We start from the raw sequence: 25584 nt of genomic DNA on the forward strand, positions 1-25584 counted from the left end.
CTTTGCTCAGATTTACAATGCCTCAACATCCTCTTTTCTGTTGGACAGATTCCAACTTAATTTTCAAGGAGAAACTAAATTATTTTCTTTTTTTTAAATTTTATATTTTTAAAATTTTTTTATTTGCTCTAATTTGTTCTACATGACAGTAGAGTGCATTTATATATTTTGATAGATCATACATAAATAGAGTGTAATTTCTCATTTTTCTGATTATACATATTATAGGATTGCATCTGTCATGCAGTCATATATGTACATTAGGTAATAATGTCTGTTTCACTCTGTTATCCTTCCTACCCCTAGACCTCCTTGCCCTCCCTTCTCTCTCCTCTACCTAATATAAAGTAACTCTACTTTCTTACAGCAATCTTTTCTAATACTTTTCTCAAATAATCAATCATACTTTAATTTGTGTTTCTGTAACACTTTGCAAATAGCTTATTGTAACATTTCTAAAATAATAGTTTACACTATTCTAAATCAACATAACAAGTGAAATAAAATATCTAGATGAAGTTACATTTAAATGACACAATTCTTGTTAAAATGTGCTACAAACTCAAAATGTAAATTAATATCTTGTTCATTACATGCAGAAACAGAGAAAATTATGACTCAATTTCCCGTATTTTTCTTTTCAGAAAGGCACACTTCTGATTTATTGTGTTTATCTTCTTTTAATTAATTTATGTACTCTATACATGATCTGACTTTTTAAAGCCTGGAAAGAAATACCATTAAGTCTGAAAAAGCCACATTTCAAGTTGTGTGACTGATGTGACACTCTCTTGGAAAATGGAAATAACTCTATTTGAGACTGATTCATTTCTGCACAGAGATGTCACACCATCCTCAAACAAATAAATGTAAATGAGTCATATTTCTTTTTCACTTCCTTTCAAATAAAAATCATGTTGTATAGCATGGATCCCAAAATACTTCACTAGTCATTATAGAATTTGAAAAATTATTTTATATATAATTGACTCTAATTTGACCAATATAAATAATTATTGTCAATGTTTTCACTTTTTATTCAAAGTCTTTAGTAAGCCTGCATAAGTAACAGGATGTAATTATTTTGTTTTGGTGATATTTTATTTGAAATATTAAATAAAATATATCTCCACTGGTTTCTGTTCTATTTTTGTTAATGAACCTAAATTTACATAAAAATAAAATTAAATAATGACAGATAGTATTTACAATATTAAACATAAACCAGATGGAGAAGTATGTTTTTCCAGATTAAACATTTACTGAGTTGGCAGGAAAAGAACTTCCTCTTTCATTCAAGTGTGTTTTGCTTTGAATAGATTCTAAGTTCTCATCCCTTTACCCTTTTCACCATTTTTCTGTTGCTTTGTGTACTAATAGTGGTTTCCCTACCTCTGCTGTTCACAGTTCTGCACAGCTGCTTCCCAGATGAGCTAAATATCTCATCTCCAGACAAGTGTAAACTGTAGGCAAATCCTATATGGCTTTCACATGAGAGGTGACTGAAATCTCTTTGGGAAAGTTATCATTGCTACACCAACTTTATTTTCTGAGGGAGTATTAAAGGAAACTTGACTACAAGAAAACACTAAATATTACCTAGCTGTACATTCTTCAAATTATGTATATTAATTGAAAACTAGTGAAGAAAAAGCCTAGATCTGAGAAAAAACATACAGATGTATATTCAGAAAACAAAGAAACCTAACCTTTCTAGCAAAATGAGAATGCTTCTAGGTTTGTTCTTAACTACAAAACATTCATTAACCAACTTCAACAAGAAGTTACAAGTCAATACAAAGAACCAAAGCAATAATACTTTTTATTTCAGTTTTATTGAGATGTAAGTGACAAATAAAATTGTATATATTAAGGTATACAATATGATGTCTGGCTATAGGTATGCATTATGAAATGATTACCATAGTCAAACCAATTCGCGCATCCATCAGTTCAATTCGCGCATCCATCAGTTCACAAAGTTACTTTGTATGTATGTGTTTGTGGTGAGAACACTTAAGATCTATTCTCTTAGCAAAATGAAAATATACAATATAGGGACTGGGGATGTAGCTCAGTTGGTAGAGTGCCTGCCTTGCAAGCACAAGGCCCTGGGTTCAATCCCCAGCACCACACACACACACACACACACACAAAAAAAAAAACCAAAAAAACAAAAAACCAAAAAAAACAAATATACAATATAGTATTATTACTATAATCCCCTTGATGTCTATTAGTTCTTTAGAACTTAGTCATCCTGTTATATGGTTTAGATATGAGGTGTTTCCCAAAAAGCTAAAGTGTGAGACAATGCAAGAATATTCAAAGGTGAAAGTATTAGATTATGAGCACTATACCCCAATCAGTGAATTAATCCACTTGAGTGTATTAACTGGTTGGTAACTATAATCAGGTAGAGTGTGACTGGAGGAAGTGGCCTTTAGGGTTTTTATTTTATTCCTGGTGAACTGAGCTCTCTCTGTTTCCATGTTGCCATGCCTTTCTGCCATGATGTTTTGTCTCACCTCTGGCCCAGAGATATGGAGTTGGCCAACCATGGACTAAATCTTTGGAACCATAAGCCTAAATAAACTTTTCCTCCTCTAAGATGTTCTTGTTAGGTATATTGATCATAGTGACACAAACTGACTAAAATATCCTGCATAACTTTGTATACTCTGAACACCACCACCCATAACTACCATTTAATTCCCTAATTCTATGAATTTTGACTTTTTAAACTTTACATATAAAGTGAGATCAAGCAGTATTTTACTCCCTATCTCTGGCTAATTTCACTTACTGTTATGTCCTCCAAGTTTGTTCATGTTTGTTCCAAATGACAAGATTTACTTCTCTTTCAGGACTGAATAATATTTTATTATACACATATACGCACACAGAGTTCCATATGAATAATGCTGCAATGATTGAAGGAGTATAGGTATCTTTTTCAAGTTCTGGTTTCATTTCCTTTTGGTAAATGTGCATAAGTGGAATTGCTGGATCACATGGCAGTTAACTTTTTAATTTTTAAGGATCTTCACACTATTTTCAATAATGGTGTTTCCAACTTAAGGTCACATCAATAATGTAGAAAGTTTCCCTTTTCTCAGATCCCTGCAATAATTTTGTTTTTTTCTTTCTTTATAACAGTCATTCTAACATGTGTGAGGTAATTTGGTAATTTTAACTTAATTTCTTTGATGATTTGTGATGTTGAGCACCTTTTAATATACCTGTAGATAATTTGTTTTTTTTTTTTCTTTTGAAAAATGTCTATTCAGATGCTTTGATCATTTCTTAATCAGGATATTTATTTTCTTGCTTCTGAGTTGTTTGGGTTCCTTATATACTTTAAATATTCCCCTTTTCAAATGTGTACTTTGTAAATATTTTTGCCTACTCTGTAGGATATATCTTCATGCAATTGATTGTTTCCCTTGCTGTGCAAAAGTTTCTTTGTTTGATGCAATTTAATTTGTCTATTTTGTGCTTTTGTTGTCTGTGCTTTTGCCTGGATCAATATAAAAAAATTTCCCTATGTGTTTCCTTCTACAAGTTTTTGTCTATATACTCTTTATTCCTTGTATCTATTTTGAGTTGATTTTTAAATATGCTGCAAGATAAAGATCCAATTTGTTTCTTCTGTACATATATATTCAGTCTTCCAACATAATTTATTGAATAAACTATTCCTTCTCTATTGTGCATTCTTGGAACCTTTATCAAAAAAGATCAATTGACATAAAGTGTGTGAATTTATTCCTGGACTTTCTGTTTTATCCCACTGGCTATATGTCTGTTCTTATGCCAATACCATGCTGTTTTGATTACTCTGTAATATACTTTACAATCAGGAAATGTGATGCTTCCAGTTTTGCACCTCTTGTTAAAGATTACTATGGTTATACAGAGTCTTTTGTAGTTCCATTGAAGGACATGGTGGGAACTAAACTGTGGCTAGTAGGGAGGTTTAGGACATTGAGGGTATATCCTCAAAGGGGATTGTGGGACCTTGGTCTCTTCTTTCTCTCTCACTTCGTAGTCATTAGGTGAATGCTTTGATTCACCATGTATGTGTTACTACCATGCTGTGCTGCCTTGCCATAGGCCCCAAACAGCAGAAAACCAATCATGAATTGAAACTTCCAAAACTATGAGCCAAAACAAACCCTTTCCTCTTATAAATTGATCAACTCTGGTATTTATTACATTAACAAAATCTAGCACAAGTAGTATTGACATTTTAACAATATTAATTGATTCTATGAACATAGGATATATTTCTATTTATTTGTAATTTCTTCAATTTCTTTAATCAGTGCTTTATAGTTTTTTAGTGTATAGATTTTTCACCTCTTTGGTTAAATGCATTCCTGTTTTATTATTTGGTGCTGCTATAATTGTGACTATTTCCTTAATTTCTTTTTCAAATAGGCTATTGTTAGTGTATACAAATGTAAGTAATTTTTATATGTTGATTTTGTATACTTTAATTTTAGTGAATTAAATTCCTTTATAAGTTACAACATTATTTGGTGGAGTGTTTAGGGTTTTCTGCATATAAAATCATGTTATTTTGCAAACAGAGGCAATTATATTTTTTCTTTTGTAATTTATATGCCATTTATTTCTTTTTCTTGCTGCTTTGGTCTGGCTAAGACTTCTAGTTCTATGTTGAATAGACACAGTGAGAATGTGCATCCTGGTCTTTCTCCTAAACTTGAAGAAAAGCTTTCAGTTTTTTACCATTTAGTATGATGTTAGCTGTGTTCTTGTCATACAGGGTCTTTATTGAGTTGTGATTCCTTCTTTCTATACCTAATTTTTTGAGAGTTTCTTTCTTTTTTTTTTTTTTTTGTGATAGGAATTGAACCCAGGTCTCACACATGCTAAGGAGAGTTTTTACGATGAAAAAATGTTACATTTTGTCCATTTTTTCCATTTATTGAGATGATCATATGATTTTTAATCCATTTTATGAAGGTTGTATATTGCATTTGTTGATTTACATATGTTTAATAATCCTATCATAGCAATTAAATCCATTTGCTTATGTTGCATCACCCTTTAGATGAGCTTTTCATTCAAATTGCTAGCAGTTTATTAATGATTTTTGCATGTGGGTTCATCAGGGATAGTTGTCTGTAGTATTCTTTTTTTGTAATGTCTTTGTCTGGCTTTGGTATCAAAGTATAGCTGGCCTTGTAAAATGCATTTGGAAGTGTTCCCTCCTCTTAAATTTTTGGAAAACCTGCGATATTGCCATTAATTCTTTTTTAATGTTTGATAGACTTCAACAGTAAAGCCATCTGGTCTTGGGTTTTACTTTGGAAAAGTTTTGATTCCTGATTTAATCTCCTTGGGTATTATAGATTGAGATTTTCTATTTATTCATGTTTTTGACTTGCTAGATTTTATGTTTCTATTAGTTTGTTCACTTCTAAGTTATCCAATTTGTTGGAATAAATTTTTTCATATTAATCTCTTGTGATGATTTCTGTTTCTATGGTATTCATTATAATGTCTCCACTATTGCTAAAAATTTTACTGAGTGTTCTTTTTTCTTAGACTAGCTAAAGTTTGTCAATTTTGCTTATTTATTGTTTTTAAACCCAGTTCTTAGTTCTACTGATAGTTTCTTTCTGTATGTAACTGATTACTGCTCTGCTATTTACTCTGTAGGAGTTTATTGCTATATACTTCCCTCTTAGAACTGCATTTGCTGCATCCCATAAATTTTGGTGTATTGTGTTTCTACTGACATGCGTCTCAAGATATTTTATTAATTTTCCCTTTGGATTTATTCTTTTCTTTTCCCCAGTGATTGTTTAAGAGTAAGTTGTCAAATTTCCACATATTTGTGGGTTTTCTGAAATTCTTCCTATTCATTTCTATTTTCACATTATTGTGGTTGGAAAAGAAATTTGATATGATTTCAATCTTCTTAATCTGTTGAGACATTTTTGTGACCTAACATATGATCTATCTTGGAGAATGTTCTGTATGCACTTGAGAAAAATGTGTATTTTACTACTTTTGGATGGAATGTTCTATAAATGTCTGTTTTGTTCACTTGGTCTGTCATATTCAGGTCTACTGTTTTCCTATTGATTTTCTGTCTGGATGATCTACCCATGCTGCAAATGGTGAGCTGAAGTCCCTTGCTAATTTTCCTTTGCTATCTTTTCCTCCTTTCATGTATTTTGGTATTTGCTCTCTATATTTAGGGGATTGGATATTGCATGAACCTATACTTACTAGTATATCCTCTTGATTAGTGACCTCTTTCATGACACTTCTTTTATCTCTTGTGACAGTTTTTTTTAAAGAAGTATATTTTGTCTAACATAAGCACTCCTGCTCTCTTCACCACCATTTTCATGGAATTTTTTTTGAATACTTCTCTTTCAACATATTTGCACTATTAAAGCTGAACCAACTCTCTTGTAGGCATTACATATTTGGGCTTTTCTTCACCCAATAGCCACTCTTTTGAGTGGAAAATTTAATTCACTCATGCTTAGAATAATTAGTGATAGGTGAACATATCTTATTGTCATTTTGTTTCTTTCTGTCCTATAATTTCTTTGTTACTTTGTTCCTTTCCTGCTTTCTTTGTCATCTGATGATTTTTTTTACTAGTGTGCTTTGATTCCTTCTCTTTATATTTTCTATATGTACTACAGGTTTTTAAGTTTTGCTTACTTTGTGCTTGATAAAAACAACTTATTGTTATAATAGTCTATTTTAAGCTAGTAAGAAGTTAACTTCAATCACAGGAAAAACAGCACTTTGCTTTCCTTCCCTACACCCTATATCCTTCATCATTAATGTCATAATTTATGACTTTTGAACTATATATCTATTAACAAATTATTGTACTTATAGGCATTTTAACTTAATTTAATTTTACTTTTTTGGTACCAGAGATTGAACTCAGGAATCCTTTACTACTGAGCCACATTCCCAGTCCTTTTTATTTTTTTTTTTTGAGATAGGGTCTTGCTAAGTTGTTTAGGCTGATCTTGAACTTGCAGTCTTTCTGCCTCAGCCCCCTGAGTGGTATTTCAGTTCTTTTACCCTTTAACTTTAATATAAGAATTAAAACTGATTTATGTATCACCATTATAGTATTGTTCTGTATTTGACTATATACTTACTTTTTTTAAAAAAAATTATTTTTAGTTAATTTTTTATTTTTACAGACTGCATTTTGATTCATTGTATACAAATGGGGTACATCATTTCATTTCTATGGTTCTGCACGATGTAGACTTACTTTTAACAGTGAGTTTTATGACTTTATATGTTTACATGAAGCTAATTAGCCTCCTTTCATCTTGAAGAGCTTCTTTTAGCATTTCTAATGAGGCATGTGTAGAAGTGATGAACTTCCTCCACTTGTTGTTTGGGAAAGTCCTCATCTCCGCTTCATTTCTAAAGGACGACTTTGTTGGTACATTCTTCTTGGCTGGCAGTTTTTCTTTCAGTTGTTTGAATATATCATCCCATTCTTTGGGGGCCTGCAAGGTTCCTGCTGAGAAATCTGCTTACAGTTTTATGGGGACTTCCTTGTACACGATAAGTCACAATTCACTTGCTGTTTTCAAAGTGCTTTGTATTTGATTTTGATAATTTAATTACAATGTATCTTGGTGTAGATCTCCTTAAATTCAACATTTTGGGGTTCCTTTGTTCTTCATGAATCTGTATGTTCATTTTCCCTTATAGACTTGGGAAGTTGTGGTCATTATTTCTTTAAATAAGTTTTCTACCCTTTTTCTCCCTCTTCTTCTGTAACTTCCACAGCACATGTATTAGTTTGCTGAGTCTCATTTTTCCTTAGCCTTTCTTTAGTCTTTTAAAATTCTGTTTTTCTTTTTGTTTTTTCTTTTTTGTCTAATTAATCAATTTTAAACTATCTGACTTTTTTTCTACCTTGATCAAATCTGTTTTTGAGCTCCTCCAGTGATACTTTCATTTCAGTTTTTCTATTCTTTAGCTTCAAACCTTTCATTTGAACCTTCCTTAACAAAAATAATATCTCTTAACTTTTTGACTTTTCATTCAAGTATTTAGCTGTTTTTCCATATCTTCTTGCACATCTTTAAGATAATTATTTTCATTTCTTTGGCAACTCAAAAATTTCCATTTCACTTCTGGGTAGTTGCTACAAATTTGCTTCTCTCATCATTTGTGTGTTTTTAATTTTCTTTTATTATTATGTTCCTTGTAGGTGTGTTTTACTGTCTTTACATGTGAAAAAGCAGTTACTGCCAAATTTTATGGACTACTCTTGAATCAGAAGAACTACACTGGTCAGTAGAGCTTAATATGAGGTAATAGAGACCATCAGGCAGCACGTTGGAAGATTGGCAACAAGGCTTCCTTCACTTCTTCTTTTCCCTCTTGCAGGAGGAAAAGCCTTAGTTCTATGCTTTTTACTGATCACATAGAGCAGTGCCAGCTGTAAGACACCTGCCCTTTTTCTTTGTTGTATGAACTCTTCCAGATATTCTGCACTTGGTATTAGTCAAGACAGAAACCTGGCTTATGGAGGGACCACTGTCACAAGGGATAAAGACCTTTCCCTTCTTTCTGGAGGAAAAACTTCTGTTATGCACCTTTTCCCAACCATACAGAGTAATGCTGTCTATGACAGGATACTCTCCTCTTTTCTTTACGCCTATTTGTTCTTCAGGTTGTTTAGCACTCAGTATGAAGCAAGATTAAGTCAACGCCAGGGAGGGCACCCTGAGAAGGCAGGAAGCCAGATAGACAGCCACACACTCCACTCTTGTTTTCCCCACTGCAGGGGAAATGACTTGTTTAGGTGATCTTCTGTGCTGAACTAAGTAAAGTGAAATTGCTCTTCTTATCCATATAAATATGAATGTTCTCAAGTTTGTGCTCCTCTGGGTGCTTCCATTTAGTTGAATTCTGAATTTTTCTTCAGGGTATTTTAGTACTAGTACTGGAGGAACAAGAAATAGACTTCCTACTCTGCAGCCTTGCTGATGTCATATCTGTTTAAACTGGAAACATCATTTCAGGTTTAAACAGACTCGTTTAATGTATTCACACAGAAAAGATTTTAAGTTTCCCAATTTAGAAGTTTTCTGATAAACTTTAAGCCACTTCTTTCCTTCTACCCTTTTTCCATGCCTGCCTGTTCATTTGAATGTATTTTCAGCCCCCTTGCTCTCCGTGCCTCCTCTTCTTTCTTCTCTTCCTTCTCTTTTCCTTTCCTTTCCATTCTTTCCATCTTTATGATCATTTTCTGAACTTTCATGACAATGCCTCAGACTCAAAAGACTTTGGCACCAAGTTTACCCTGAAATTTAAAAAGTAAAATCCCCAAAATTTGACCTTGAAGACTTCTGTTTGCATGAATTATAATGGATAAATATTATGGAAATTGATAAGATGGTATGTTGGCATTCCCAAATGACTTGACTTTTCATGTTTAGACTTGTCCATTGCTTTACTTATTTGAGGATGGAAGACGGAAAAACAGAGGTTGAATCGTGTTGTGACTAAAGAAGCTAAACTACTTAAGAAAGTGACGTTACTCCATTTTCATTAAATTTTGGCATCGTGGTAAATTCACATGTTACCAGAGTGCAAAATGTGTTCATGAATCATAATTACACTGCTTGAGGACTCATCTGGTTCACACTCTTCCTTTAAATAAAGATTATGTAAAAAATAAATAAAAATAAAGTCTAAATTTTGATAAAAAGTAAAACTTAGGAGTCTTAAAAGAAAAAGTACTGGGATGGAATTTTTAGATTCATGTCACTGATACAACAATTTTCTGCTCTGCTTTTACAAAGTTTCAGGTAACTGAATGTAAATGACTAGGAATATTTATGTTACCAAGCCTTCTCTTCCTCCCTATAAAAGTTTGAATATGCACAGCATTCTGTCATTTTCATAGCTAAATAATATGTCAGTTCTTCTAGTGTGATAGACAATTAAACAATTATATTAATCATTCCTGAAATGAAATATTCAGGAGAACAGCAGATAGTTGAATGTGCTTCAAGTCGAATGTGCTTGAGACTAGGTATAAAATCTTTGTTAACATCCTAAATCTGCGTCTAGAAACTGATAAGACTGAGCCATAACTGAACCAGGTTTTGTTTCATTCTTTTCAAGTTGGTCCCTGGAGAGAAATATGAGAGACCATAATTTGAAAGAAATTGCTTTGTTCTTTTTTAAGATATTCAGTGCCTTTATCCCTAAAAGTAGGGGTAGGTAAAGAACAAAATAGTACTGGTTGCTCTCTTTATAACAAAACAGATAATGACAATTTGATTTTACAAATTATTATTCTCGTTTTGAAATTCTTTTTATGTCACAACTATTTTGTAATACTAGAAAATAAAATCACACATTGTTCAAGGAAAGTGATTGCATATTGTATCCTTCATTTTCATAAATTAGTAGAATCAGAATAAATTTAATTTTGTAAGTCATTTGGCAGTTGAATTTCTAGTTTAAGTGAATACAAGCTCCTTTGTCCCTAACTTCCTGGACTCCTTTTAAGTAGCAAACTAGAATCAAACATGAATTTGATAGTATGAAGAAAAATCCCTTCTATACTAAAAATGAAGAGAAACTCAGATATTTTGTAAATGTCATGTACCACTCACTGGGATATTTTTGAAAACAATAAAAGCATGATTGTACTAGAATTTTAATTATTCTCTAGCTTTACATCATGTAGAGAATGAAATTTTATCAGGAGAATACTTATAAATAGGTTTTCATGTAATCTAATAGTCTAAAACCAATAAAAACTTTTTCCTGTCACCAAAATAAACTTAGTGAAACAATGGCAAATATCCAGAAGTAAACAATAAGCAAAAGCATAAATATGTAGAGTATATAATAATGTAATGCTCTGACAAAATTGCTGTAGTATCAATTAAAATGATAGTTTTAAATTTATTATGTTCAGGATTATTATAAACTAGTAACAACTGTGAGTAAAAGTCATATACAACTTTTTGTTTGTTTGTTAATGGGGATTGAACCCAGAGGTATTTTACCACTGAGCCATATTCCCAGTCTTTTAAACTATTTTTATTTTGAGACAGGGTCTTACTAAGTTACTTCGAATCTCATTGAGTTGTTGAGACTGGCCTTAAACTTGTGATCCTCCTGTTGTAGCCTCCCTAGCAACTGGAATTACAGGCATGTGCCACCATACCTAGGCTCATATACAACTTTTTAATTTAAATTCCACAATGCTAAAGAATCTTACTCGTTTTTTAAATTTACTTATTCATGTTTTTATTTTTACAGACTGCATTTTGACTCATTTTAAACAAATGGGGTACAACTTTTCATTTCTATGGTTGTGCATGCTTCATACCATTCATGTAATCATACATGTATATAGGGTTATGATGCTGTCTTATTCTGCCATCTTTCCTACCTCCACCCCCTCCTCCCTCTCATTTCCCTCTACATAATCTAAAGTTTTTGCATTCTTCTCTCACCTCCCCAACCTCCATTATGTATCATCATCCATTTATTGGGAAAAACATTTGGCCTTTGGTTTTTTTGGGGATTGCCTTATTTCAGTTAGCATGATATTCTACAATTCCATGCATTTATCTGCAAATGCCATACTATTATTATTCTTTATGGCTGAATAATATTCCATTGTGTACATATATATGCCACAGTTTCTTTATCCATTCATCTATTATAAGGGCATCTAGGTTCATTCCACAATCTAGTTATTGTGAATTGAGCTGCTATAAATACTGATGTGGCTGTGTGACTTTAGTATGCTGATTTTAAGTCCTTTGGGTATAAACTGAGGAGTGATAGCTGGGTCAAAAGGTAGATCCATTTCAAGTTTTCTGAGGAATCTCCCATACTGCTTTCCAGACTGGTTGTACCAATTTGCAACTCCACTAGCAAAGTACAAGTGTCCCTTTTCTCCCACATCCAAGCCAATATCTATTATTGCCTGTGTTCTTGATAATAGCCATTCTAATTGAAGTAATGAAATCTTAGAGTTGGTTTAATATACATTTCTCTAATTACTAGAAATGTTGAACACTTTTTCATATAATTGTTAATTGGCTATATATCTTCTTCTGTAAAGTGTGTGTTTCGTTCCTTAGCCCATTTATTGATTGTGTTCTTTGTATTTTTTGTGTAAAGTTTTTGTAAGTTCTTTATAAATTTTGGAGATTAGTGCTCTATCTGAAGTGCATGTGGAAAAGATTTTCTCCCACTTCTCTGTAGGCTCTCTTTTCATATTATTGATTGTATCCTTTGCTGAGAAAAAGCTTTTTAGCTTGGATTCATATCTTATTCTTTAAAAATTTTTTATAGAAAAGCTACATTTCTGAAATATTTTAAAATATGTTAAAGTTTCTTTAATAAAATTACTTTTTCATTCAATTTACTCATACTATAGATTCTGAGCAAGTCTCTACCATGTACCAGGCCTCAGGTAGGCACAGGGATAGAAAGTAGACATGTTACAAAGATATCTCCCAAATTTCTGTAGGTTATGGGGATAGCTGAATTGAAGAGTAGCAGCCTGGTTTATTCTGGGCCATGTTTTCCCATGCATTGAAAGGCCAGCACAGAGCAACTTAGAAGTAGCTTTTCTTCTTTTGAACTTTGACTTCAAAAGGTAGCTGGTTAATGAGATGGAGCTGCAGGCCTATAGGAAGCTGAGGAAGAGTTTTTGGAGTTAGCTATGCAGAGAGCCAAACTGTTCTGTCAGGCAGCCCTGAGGTCTAGCTTTGACAAGGAAGTGAGGGACTATCCCTGGATGCATCAGAGTCACTTGGAAACTTGTCAGAAATGCAAATTGAGAACCTGTCAAAATCTACTGAATTAAACATGCTGGGGCTAGGGCCTAGAAACCTGGTTTTAACCATCCCTAATTCAGAAGCATGAGGGAGTTTGCCAACTATGGATCTACACCAACTTTATTAAAAAACAACAACAACAACAAAAAACCTATGCTTGGAATTATTGGAGTGTCAACATGAAAGCTGATATTTTGGTTACGATAGTCTCCAGTTTTCCATTCTTCCACCCAAGTTCTCTCCGTAGTCTTCTCTCCATTCTGTAGATGGCATGATTGTGTAAGAGTTCGATCCACAACATATCACTTCTTTGCTGAAGAATCTCCAGCGATTTCCCATATTCCTCTTACTAAAGATAAGCCCTTTCAAAATCTACCTATAAGGTTCTACCACACCTGGCTTCTGTTGCCTTCCAGACCTTATTACCTAACGTGCTTTCCTTGGTCACCCCACCACAACCACACTTGCCTCCCTGATACTCCTCATACAGTCTGCCTCAGGGACTTGTCTTTTGTCCTTTCCCTCCAAAACCCTCTGCTTGCTCTTTGTGTGACTTGTTTCCTTCTAGCTTCAGTTCTCTTTTCAAATATCAGTTTATCAGTGCAATGAGGCCTCCATGGTTGTCCTTTTTAAAAATGGGCAACCATATAATCCTCTTCCCTGCTTTACTTTGTTTCATAGCACTTCTATTTCTAGGCCATTTCATATATATGTATGTATGCTCTTATATTTACATATTTGTTTTTATGTAACCATTGAAGATAAAATATAAATGTGTACACACACATATGTATATACACATATATAGATGCATAGACAGATATATTTGCTATTGCTTATTTTCTGTCTCTCAATACTTGAATATAAAGCCATGAAAAAAAGACTTCTTTAATTTTGGTAATTGTTTCATCCTTAATGCTTAGAACTTGGTACACTGACAGTGTTCAATGACTGTTTATTGGATAATCTTCAGTGGGATTTTTGGATTAGTTCTTTGCCAGTTAACCTCTGACAAATAAGTACAAATATCTGACCCTGCAAAACCAAACCAAACCAAAACAAAACAAAAATAAACACTCCAACATCACGGTTGCTTCTGTGTTGAAGAACTCAGAGAAAAATGTGATATCATGTTACAAGTGACTTAAAAAGTGGACTCAATGATAAGGAAGTGCATTGGTAAACTCTGTTTGGGAATAAAAGAGCTTTGAAAAGGAAGTCATACCAGAATCTGGACTCAATGAAGGGTAGACCAAGTGGCAAATGTGAGAACAGGTACTTCAGTGAGAACGTCAGTAGAAAGCATGATGTATTTGGGAAACTGAGAGTAGTTCTTCCTAGTTGTGTGTGTGTATATGTGCATGGGTTTGTGTCAAGTCAATTCATACTTCTAAAGTATAGGGCATGTGGAGAGGTGGGCAGACAGTGAAACAAGGCAGGAAAATTTGATAGAAAATTTACATTTAAAAATAGACGGGTTCAATTATCTTTAATCTTAAAAATGATTCATTTTTCAGGTGTTCAAGTAGAATCTGACATTACTGAATGGTAATCTAGATTAACATGAAGAGTAGGATTTCTGGGGCAAACACAAATCAGAGTAGAGAAACAGTAGTGTCTAAGTTAAATTCTAGGATGCCTCTAGAATTTTCCATTACGGATTATAGTAAATAGATTTGAATTTGGACCATGTGATTTTAATCACTCTTCCTTTCATGCTAGCTCAGTCATAGTCAAAGAAAAAGTCATAGATGATATATAATTATAGTTATTAGAAAAAGTGAACTGGTTTTTGCTTATTAACTTATTTAAAGATAAAATTAAGTAAAACGAAATAAAGAGATTCAAGTCATATGTATCAACAGATAAATATACAGCATGTTGGAATGTTAAAAGAATCTAGACTAGGGATTAGGAGATCTAGGATCAAGTTCCACCTTTGTTTTATCTACCCTTTTATCCCTTAGCAAACCAAATGAATCTGTCCTCATTTGTGGGAGTCACACTGATGCATCTCTAGATTTTTAAAAACTACTGTATTATTAAACAAAATATATTTGGAAAATATGGATTTACATGTGTCTCAATACATTTTTTCTTGCTATACATTCATAACCCTTATTTCCTCTTGCTTCAGAGAGCAAGGTATATTTCCTGAAGCATCATTTACCTTACTTTTTTGATTCTGTGGGGGACATAAATATGGTTTCTGAAGCCTGATGATCGATGGCGCATTATTGTTGCTTCTATTACTCCAAATGAGGTAGACATTATAACATCAGAAACAGAGAATTTGTAGGAAGTCAGAGACATTTATATGATGGTGTTTAGTCAGCTTTTTTGCTTCTGTGACTGACAGACCTGACAAAAACAATTTGAAGAGGGAAAAATTTTGGGGGGGGGTGGCTCATGGTTTCAGAAGGCTTGGTACATACACAGTTGGCTCCATTCCTCAGGTCTCAAGATGAGGTAGAACAATATGATGGAAGAGTATTTCAGAGAGAAACAGCTCACATGATGATCAGAAAGCAAAGAGAGAAACTCCACTTGCCAGATAAAAAAATATATACCCCAAATGCACGCCCCTTAATGACCCATCTCCTCCAGCCATACCCTGCATGCCTTCAGTTACCACTCAGTTAATCATATCAGGGGATAATTCACTGACTGGATTAAGGCTCTCATAACCCCATCATTTTACTTCTAAATCTTCTTGTATTGTCTCACACATAAACTTTATGGGGAGACCTCACATCCAAATCATAATAGATGCCCTCAAGTTTCTTCTGGCTACATACAACAAAATTAAATATTTTTGTAGAAAAAATTGGCTTGGAAATTTTGACCAACCTGGCAAACTTAATATCTCTGATAAAGATAACATCTCTAGGAAAATGGTTCTGTGTTCCAAACAATAAACAAATACAATTTTGTTGCATGATATTTTTGCACACCAGAAGTTATCTGTTATGCCTGGTGCTAGCTCTACTTTATAACTTCAGTATTATTTGCATCAAGTTAAAATACATATTATTCTTTCTTCCAATTCAGAAAACTAGATGAAAATAAACCTGAATAATAAGGTTAATTTGCTACTAATATTTTTAAATATAGATTTTCTTAACAAGATAGCTACGTAGGTTTACATAATTAGTTCATATGAATTTAGGTACTATAAATTTTTTTCCATGAAAGGAAACTATACATTTTAGAGGAAAGATCATGCAATTCCTCTTTAATTCAAGGGTAAAGCTGAGCACCAGTAATAATGAGACAACTTAACATGAGATGTCCCCTGATACAATACAATATGCAATTACTCATGGGGGGAGAATTCTTATTCAAAGAAATATTGACACTGAATATTTTTAGCATTTAGGGTTATCTCCCAGTTTAAGTAAAATTCAAAGATAAGAGAAATGATACCAGAAGGAAATAATCAGAGAAGTCCACAATATAAAAAAATCTGAAAGGCAACAGGTCTAATCTCTAAAAAGTCAATGTCATGGCCAAAAAAAAAAAAAAAAAAAAAAGATTGGGAAGTATGGAAACGAACTTTTTAAAGTAAAAGACAGATAGGCAAGAGGCACAAGCAATATAATTTTTATATGTTGATTGGATAATGTTTCACAAAACTTGTAAAACCAATTTAGAATAATTAAGAAAATTTGGAAATTAACTGAATATTAAATGAAATGGAAGGAAATAATTATTTTCTTCTATAGGATAATGGTAATGCTATAGGAGAATGTCCTTATCCTTAGGAAGGGTGAAATCTATAAGCTATTTTTAAATAGTATGTGAGCATACCCCCATACCACACATATCCATAAACACACCACATACATACACACATCCCAAAATACTGAAGAATCAAAGCAAAGTTGGAAAAATGTTAACAATTGTTTAGTCTAGGATGTAAGCATATTGGTTTTCATTGTGCTGTTCTTTGAACTTTTCCAAAACTTAAAAAAAAATTATAATATCGAAAACATTATATAAAAAATTGAATGTACTTAATGTTACTGAACTGTACACTCGACAATGGTTAAAATGGTAAATTTAATGGTGTGTTTATTTACCCAAAGTTTCTAAAATTTGGAAAAGTTCACTGGAAAAGTTCTGTCTCAACCACAGTCATTGTTGACAATAAACTAGAGGTTGTGTTGGATCACTAATTAAGGTTTACCAGAGACATTAAAGGAAGCACATTCTAGACAACTTCAAGAGTCTGCCATATGTATGCTCTGGGATTCTGCTTTTTTTTTTTTTTAATTTTTTTTATGCCTTTAAGTAACAACTCTAATAGAGCCTGGATGAAATTCCAGCACTGGATGATGAAGATACTTCAGTAAGGACTTGGGAGGAACATCTACTTCTCAAATATTTGGGGTTTATAGACAGGTAGGAAGAGGTCCATCTGTATACAACTTTTTGATCTCTTTTCTACATCCTTTAGTTTTCCATGAGAATATTTATTGTTTAGCGTGGGATTAAGAGGGGCTAAAATGAGTTAAGTATTGGAACATTAAATTTATCTGTGAAAGAATTCCAAGTAGATATTACAAAAATTATGTGATTCACAGTTCAGAGGATATGAATAGATTCTAAAAGCATCCTGGGACATAACTGAGGTTCAACGAGTCAGAGCCAATTTTCCCCAAATGACTTTTAGACCGAATCCACAATTATAGGCCACTTTTAGTTCTGTTCATTGCTCTTCCACACACAAAGCTGTGGGACACTGTAATTCTTACTCACAGTGACTGTAAATGAAAGCCTGGTTAAGTACAAAGGGTTGTTTTTTGCCAAGCTCAATGAAAGAAGGAAGTGGCAAGGGTGGATACAGGATGACCAAAATTCCCCAGTCTTAACTGTGGACAGCAGGGTTGCTTGAAGTTTTGGAAAACAATCCCAAATTAGTCCTTGTCAAGTGAGACACACATCTGCAAAAGAAATATATGACCTGACAAAGACTGGGATATGGTATGACCAAAGGAGAAAATTATATCTTTACATGACAAAGTCCTAAATAGAATAAAGTGTTGATTTAAAAAGAATTGTGGCATTTGATGTCTATTTGTCCTGGATTTTTAGTTTTATGGGTCTATGTGGAACTTGTTCAATCCAATTAACATCTCTATAACTCAGATTCTTTGGAAGTTAAAATATGAAAAAGATCCCTAACCCATAGCCCATAAGGTTGTGGTAAAGAACAAGTGAAAGTATATTAGTGCATTAGTATAGTGTATTATGTACAGTAAATGTTCAGTTAATTTTCATAATAATCATAAGTCATCATAATCATCTCAGATTTTGACTTGGTCTAGGCTTCCTGACCACAGTGGTATGGAACAACCTGGTAGAGACCAAGGATTGAAATTTAACCCACGACTAGTGGTTGAGCAATGGAGATCATGACCCAGCTAATGACAAATATGACTTCCAGAATCCAAGACAGTCACACTTAAAAGCCTAGAACTTTATAGGTTCTACAAAAGAATGAAGAAAGGGTGATGGTTCTTATGCTTATGAGTAGTTAACTCTGTTAATCTGGGGAAAATAAAAGTACATCTTAACCAGAAAGCAGATGCAATTTAATTCTAGATGAAGGTTGGGATGAAGAAATGTAGGCTCATCATGGGAAGAATTTGTAAGTTTTCAAGAAAATCTTTAAATCTAAGACATTTAATATAAATTTTCCTTTCCCTATAATATTAACACAATGATAAAATATATTATATAGGAAAAATAAAATATTCTGCAGCCAAACCTGGCCCAAATGACTAACAGGTGATATTTGGCTTATGACTTCTTATAAGCCTGAAAGTATGAATGAAAAATGTGATGTAGATATGCAGTTTTGAATTTCCAGTAATATATTTAAAAAAATTAAAAATAAATAGGTGAAAATAATTTTAATAGTGTGTATTATTTAATTCTATATAGCCCACATGTTATTTTCATATGCAATTTGAATTTCTTAATGATTTATATTTTATGATGTCTTTCAAATCAGGGAGGTATTTTATACTTACAGTACATCTGAATTCAGGATTATCCACATTTCCATTGCTCAGTAGCCATCAGTAAGTAGTAACTATCCTCACAAGCCCGGAGGATGCATTTCAATCTTTAACTTTGCTATGATTTGAATGTGTTCCCTCCAAAATTCTTGTTGAAACTTTGGGAAGTGATTAAGTCATGATGGCTCTGCCCTCATGAATACATTAGTGCCCATACAAGGGACAGAGAAAATTATCTCAGATTGCTTTCTGCCTTCCTGTCCCTTTAGTCATGTGAGAACACTTTCTCTCTTCTGGAGAATGCAGCAAATATGGCACCATCTTGGAAGCAGAGAGCAGTCCCCACCAGAAATAATCCTGCCAGGGACACCATTTTAGACTTTCCAGGTTCCAGAAGAACCATGTGTAATACATTTTTACTGTTTATATGTTATGCAGTCTAAGATACTTTGTAATATCAGTATAAATGGACTAATATTTATACATATGTAAATATATATACATATATATATACACATACATATATGGAAAATTTTGAAGATCATGCTAATGTGATAATTCCGATGCAGTGGTTGGGACTGAACCCACAATACTTTACTCCTTCCAGGCCCTCTGGTGTCAATGCTAGTGGTTCATGGACCTCAAAGCAAGGTTTTGACAAGTCTCCTTTGATCAGTATCTTTTAGTACCCAAAGTATATCCCCCCTCTTTGAATTTCAGTGAATATCTATTGAAGAAAATAAACTGATAATTTAATGATTACTGACCATATTTGAATATGCAACATTTTAATAACTTTAAAAATAAGCAATATTTAACATATCTTTTGAAGCAGGACTATAGTTATTTACTCTTTTTTAAACATGAGAAATTGCCAATATGTTACCAGAATGCTTCCTCAAGACTGTACTTCAACACAGGATAAGTTTTTATAACACTAACTTTAGGGGTTTGAAACATTTAACATCTTAATAAAACAGACTATAGGGCTACAAGGGAAATTTGATGATAACTCTTAAAGCTTTAGTATTAAGGGCATTCCTTGGTCAAGGGTATGAATATTTCATGAAATTTCCAAAAAGAAAGATGAGAAATTTTTCATGTCATCCTGATCATCACATCAGGGATGGGTAGAGTTTTACGGGTTGGCCTTAGATGTATATTCAATAAGCACATGAAAATGTAAGCAACTATATGCGTGGCACGACATAGCTTAAGAATTCCACATTGTACTTTGTCCTTGATATATAAAAGTTTAAAACCCATAATCACAATGAATTAGGATGCCTACAAACTTGAGAATTTGTTCATACTGATAACTGTTTTGCTTGTGAACTTTAGCTCGCAGTTTACTTTTTATTTTATCCTCTCAAAGATGATAAGAACAATGCATATTATACCTCTGTCATGAAGTTGGAGGAGAGTATGAAAGAACTTGGTAAACTGTAGAATACTATCTGTTTATAAGTTGCTCACAAGTATATTCAGAGAAGATATTGAACCTTAAAGACACAATCAAGATTGAATCTGAAATGAGAAGATGATCAAGTTCTGCTGCATTTCAAAATAGTTGCAGCTCTCTGTTGACATATTTTCCACAGTAAAAGTAAAAGGCAGGATTCTAATCACAGAAATGTCTCTCTACCCAGCATAAAATAGGATGTTGAAAAAGGATTAAATGAGGAACTAGAAAGAGAACTAACTAAATTTTAAAATATTTTCACTAGTTCTTAATCAAACTAAGCATGGAATTACATATAACAAAGGGATTTTCCCCCTCATTTCAACTGCCTGAACACTATACAAGATTAATTCAGGTAGGTTAAAGATAGAAAATGAAAAAAGCAAAACTACATCACTCTATAAGACAGTGTCCTTGTAACCTCCAAAAAGATGAAGATTTACTGAACAAAATTCAAGAAAGTACAAACCAGAGAGGAAAAGATTAAAATACATGAATCTGGCTATTAAAACATCTGATTTCTGATGATCAAAGTCAGTGTAAAAAAAATAAAAGATGATATTTTCAGTACATGTGACAAGCAAAGGATTAATCAACAACCAAAATAAATAAAGCAAATTCCTACAATCTTCAAGAAATGAAAGAATAACCCAACCAACAGAGTGAGGCAAAGTCTTAGTAGGTTCTTCACAGAAAGGAAAACTGATTAGCCAATAAAAGATGTCTAATCTGATTGGTAATCATGGAAATTAAAACCACAATGAGAAAACATTTATATATATTTTGTCACGATAGTGGGAAAACATTTGTTAATACTGTGTGTTGGTAAGGATGTGGGCCAACCACATCATTAACATGGTACTTCTTATTGGTACAAGGTGGTATAATCATTCTGAGAATCTGTGTACATGTCTGTGATTATAGTTTTTCATTTCTTTTCATAAGGAAAAAAAAATATTTATTTTGTCTTTCTGCATGAATTATTTTTCAGGTTAAGGAAATAATTGACAAGGAAAAGCTACTCTCTGTGGAGTAATCATAGTTTAAAAATGCAAGATGAATGACAGCATTAGAAAATCATTATTATGTAGTACTTGGTAAAACTGTTCAGGTAAACTTCCTTAATGGATGCTAAAAGCACTGGCCAAAACTTGATGGGGAACTTGAAGATACAATGATTAGGCTTAGGCCACCTCAGGTGATCTAATACTGGGTCAATAGAAAGTAGTTTATAGGGAATAGGGAGCTAGAGATAGATTGTAACAAATGACATGAGAGTCATCAAAGTGAGAGTATGAGATGTTTCTGGATAAAATTTTGGGTAGAATGATGCTACTATTTGGGGGTTCTATGGTAAGGTGGAAATAGTTGAAAAAATTTTTGTGAAAATGCCATTCAAAAGTGGGCAGAAGAATCATTCTGTCAATAGATTGGCAGTGTGGAGTAGGTCCCAGGCACCTGGATGAGGCAGCCAGAGGAAAGGGTAAAGGTCAACAGTTAAAAGAAAGATAGATGTGAAGAAACTCCAGAATAGGACTGTGATAAGAAAAGGTGGGTGAGAGGGTCAGCAGTCTGCACTTTGGCCACTGACCAAAGAAAGTGGGATGATAACATATTAAATGGATTGCTTTTTGAGACATCTATGTAGAATATCCCACATGGTGGCAAGAGACTTATGAAGCCAGGCATTTTTAGGCTCTACTTAATGTATAAAATGAAGAGAATCAACTTACTCTGTCTCTGAAGTGTTATCTTTTTCAGACTACTAACGGGAGAAAATGCATCTATGCTCATTCCCTATTTTAGAATTTTAAGAAGTTCATAGTCACCAAATTTCTTCTATATGTATACTACCATTCTAGGTACTACATAGAACATAAAAGAAAAATCCTTCATCCCTGTCAGTGAAGATGCAAGGATTATGTACAAGGTACCTCAGATCTGTGGGCTTTGGAAGAAGTTTTCTTTTTCCATTAAAGTAGACTTCAAAATCTTCAGTCTTGAGTCTGTGGGCGTAGTCGATATATCCTGATACTTCTTGCCCATGGGAATTTTTGTCACGAATGAAGATCACGGACTGGTAGCATAAAAAAGAATGGAGAGGAAAAATGAATAAAAGTCATTTGAGTACACTACATATTATAGCAGAAGCTACAGTTGCTGAGCATTATATATGACAGGCTCTATTTCAATGCTTTATGCTTCATCTTTACAATGATGTTAACAGATATTTACTACTCTTTTCTCCTAATACTTTTAAAAGTTAACTGAATATGCACATAATGTGCACTTTACAGTAATTTTTAAAAGCAAATATCAAAAATGTCCTTATTAAAAATTTTCTAAGAAGACATTATTTCAAGTATTTGAAATACATAAATTTATTTACTTTCCCTTCAGTATTATTATCATCATTTTGGTCATTTTTACATGAGAAAATTGAGTTTCTCAATGTCTCAGAACTAGTAAGTGGCAAAATTGAGATTCAAACCCAGGCTCCTGGATTTGTCCTTCTAACTACTGCATTTTTTCCACTTGAAATACTATAGATTTTCTGTTATAGAGATGTAACATAGAATTTAAATATCCAAGAGAATAAAAAAATCACTTTATAGAATAACTTCATAGGCCAAGATGCCATAGTAAGTTGTATTCTTTAAATATTTCTCATTCATATTAATTTCTTCACAAATATCATTAAGTAACTTCCATATGTCAGGCACTGTTGTAGGTGCCAAGATATGGTAATAAATAAGACTGCCAAGATCCAGACCACCTATATTTTGGTGAGAAGAGACAGAGGAGTTATGAAAATAAAATCAGAAAGAAAAACTCCAGTAAGTAATAAATGAAATTAAATGATAAAGAAAGAGATAAGGTACAGAACAAGTTGGTAATGAAGACAAAATTAGAAAATGAGAAAAGACCATGAGGAGGTCAAGATGTCAAACCAAGATTGAAAGATAAAGAAGCTGGCCATGTAAAGAAGTAGAATGGAAGCCTATGGGGAAAAGGGAAGAGGTAGTACAGACCCTAAAGATGAGGGAGTGCAAATGGCAGACCATAGTGTTTCCCCTTTTAAATAGTCATTTTTTTAAAATTTCAAGTTCAAAGAAAACAAGATGACAACAACAACAGAAACCAAACAACAATAAGCTGCAAAAGGGAAAATAACCCTGTTCTAATTGGAAAACTTCTGAACGTATTTATTTTCAAATTTAGAAAAAATTGTTTAATTTCATGGCAAAGTTCTATATTTGGAAGAACTTATGAGACCCCTTTTTCTTCTCAGGAGTAACTGGATTATTTTTCAGGGGTCTTTTGGGCAATCAGCTGTAGGAAACATTAACATGGGTGACCTTAGGAGGCAAAATTACCTACACAGTGAAGTTAGAAAGTGGAAAGGATTCTTTTTTCCTACCATATCTAAGGAAACATGTTATTAACAATATCCTCACTGAAAAATGAAAAGGTCGTTTCAATACATACTTTGCATTCAGCTGGCAGAGATACAATTTTCAATGAGTTATTATTCTGCTAATAGGTTTCATCTTGCCTATCAGGTTGTATGGAATTGGGCACTGGAAATAATGTGCTGAGAAGGATTCTGAAGTGTGTCTGTGTTCCAGGGGACAATGTGTTGTGGTGTAGTAGTATCACTTCCCATAGATATTGCAGGGGTGACTAGCATTCATTGCTATCCCTGTGTGCAATGCTGTACAGATTTCAATCCTTAGTCCTCATTTTCCCCACATAACTCCACTGTAAATTAATTTAGATTTCTCTGTGATTTTAGCCATTTATTTTTCAGTTTCTACGGCACAATTTCTACATTAATAATATCCAAAGAGACCTCTTGGGACTCTCACACTATTAAACCAATAACTAACCCTGCTGTCCGCACAAGAGTCCTAAAGGTGCCTGACCTCTTCTCACCATCAGGGATGAGAGAGAGAGAGAGAGAGAGAGAGAGAGAGAGAGAGAGAGAGAGAGAGAGAGAGAGAGAGAGAGAGAGAGAGAGAGAGAGAGATTCAAATGAGTCCAATGCTTCCAAAATGAAACTGGAAAATCTCTCTTACAAAAATACTTGTAAAGTACATTTCTACCCTGGCAAGAAGACAAAGTTCAAAAACAAAATAAAAGCAGGAACCCTGAGAGAAGAGCAGAACCCTAAAGTCAGTTTTGTCCTGCAGGCATTTGCCCAACCTAAGGAAAATTAAGAAAGAATTTCATGACCTTGTGGTCATGAATTCCAGCCTTTCAGGTTCAGAGGCTTATAGGACTTATTGCCTCAATATAAAACTGAGAAATCCAAAAGATTGAAATAATATCTTCAATGTGCCCAGAGAAAATAAGAACCATCCCCAGAATTTTACTCCCAGAGAAAACATCTTTCTAGTGAGCAAGATATTGACATTTTCAAATGAAAAAAAAAAAAAAAAAAAGTGAGAGACTTGACTAACAGAAGTCTCTTGCTCAAAAAAATTCTGCAAGATATATTTTAGGAAGTGATTCCAGCTAGAGAATAAAAAATAAAATAATCAAAACCAATAAAGTTATAAATACACATGTAACTAGAAACAAATTCGACAGCATAAAACAATAATAATTATCTCAATAATAAAAGTAATGTCTAAAATTTTTGAAATAGACATGTATGTTTGGAGTGAGCAATTATAGTTAATATATTGTATAAGTTTAGGAATACCATTAACAAAGAGGATCAAATGTATATGACCTTCAAATTATTAAAGAAAAAATCAGATGTCAAAAAATAATGAAATAGAAGCAAGAGAGAAGAGGAAAAAAATACAGAGAAGAGGCTACGCACAAATAAAATACATAAAATTTATTGACAGTGTTACAGGATGCATTTGATTCTCCCCAAATGTATATGTTTGATCCTATCACCCAGTACTTCAGCCTATGGCTTTATTTTGAGAGAGGAACATTTAAAGATGTGATTAGTTATGAGTTGGTTGGCATGGGCCCTATTCCAATCTGACTAGTGTCCTCTCAAGAAGGGAAAATTTGGACACAGATAGCAAGGGTTCATGTGCTCAGAGGGAAACCACTATGTGAAGGTCCCAGCAAGAAGAGGGCCATCTGAAGTTCAGGAGAGAGGCCTCAGAAGAAACGAGAAGAAACCAAACTGCCAAAACTTTGATCTACTTGAACTTCTAGCCTCCAGAACTATGAGAAAATAAAGTCATGTTGCTTAAGCCACCTAGTCTGTGGT

General features: G+C 33.3%; 1 protein-coding gene across 2 annotated transcripts in view; it reads right to left on the bottom strand.

Moving 5' to 3' along the window:
- Positions 1 to 25584, bottom strand: part of CFAP299 (cilia and flagella associated protein 299) — a 627467-nt gene that overhangs the window by 94477 nt on the left and 507406 nt on the right. For both annotated transcript variants that reach the window (XM_079153463.1, XM_079153464.1), the window contains exon 4: positions 22280 to 22422. In XM_079153463.1, the coding sequence (XP_079009589.1) occupies positions 22280 to 22422 (143 nt within the window). The remainder of the gene's footprint in view (positions 1 to 22279; positions 22423 to 25584) is intronic.

This window comes from Sciurus vulgaris, assembly GCF_902686455.1.
Source record: "Sciurus vulgaris genome assembly, chromosome: 9".
NCBI lineage: Eukaryota > Metazoa > Chordata > Mammalia > Rodentia > Sciuridae > Sciurus > Sciurus vulgaris.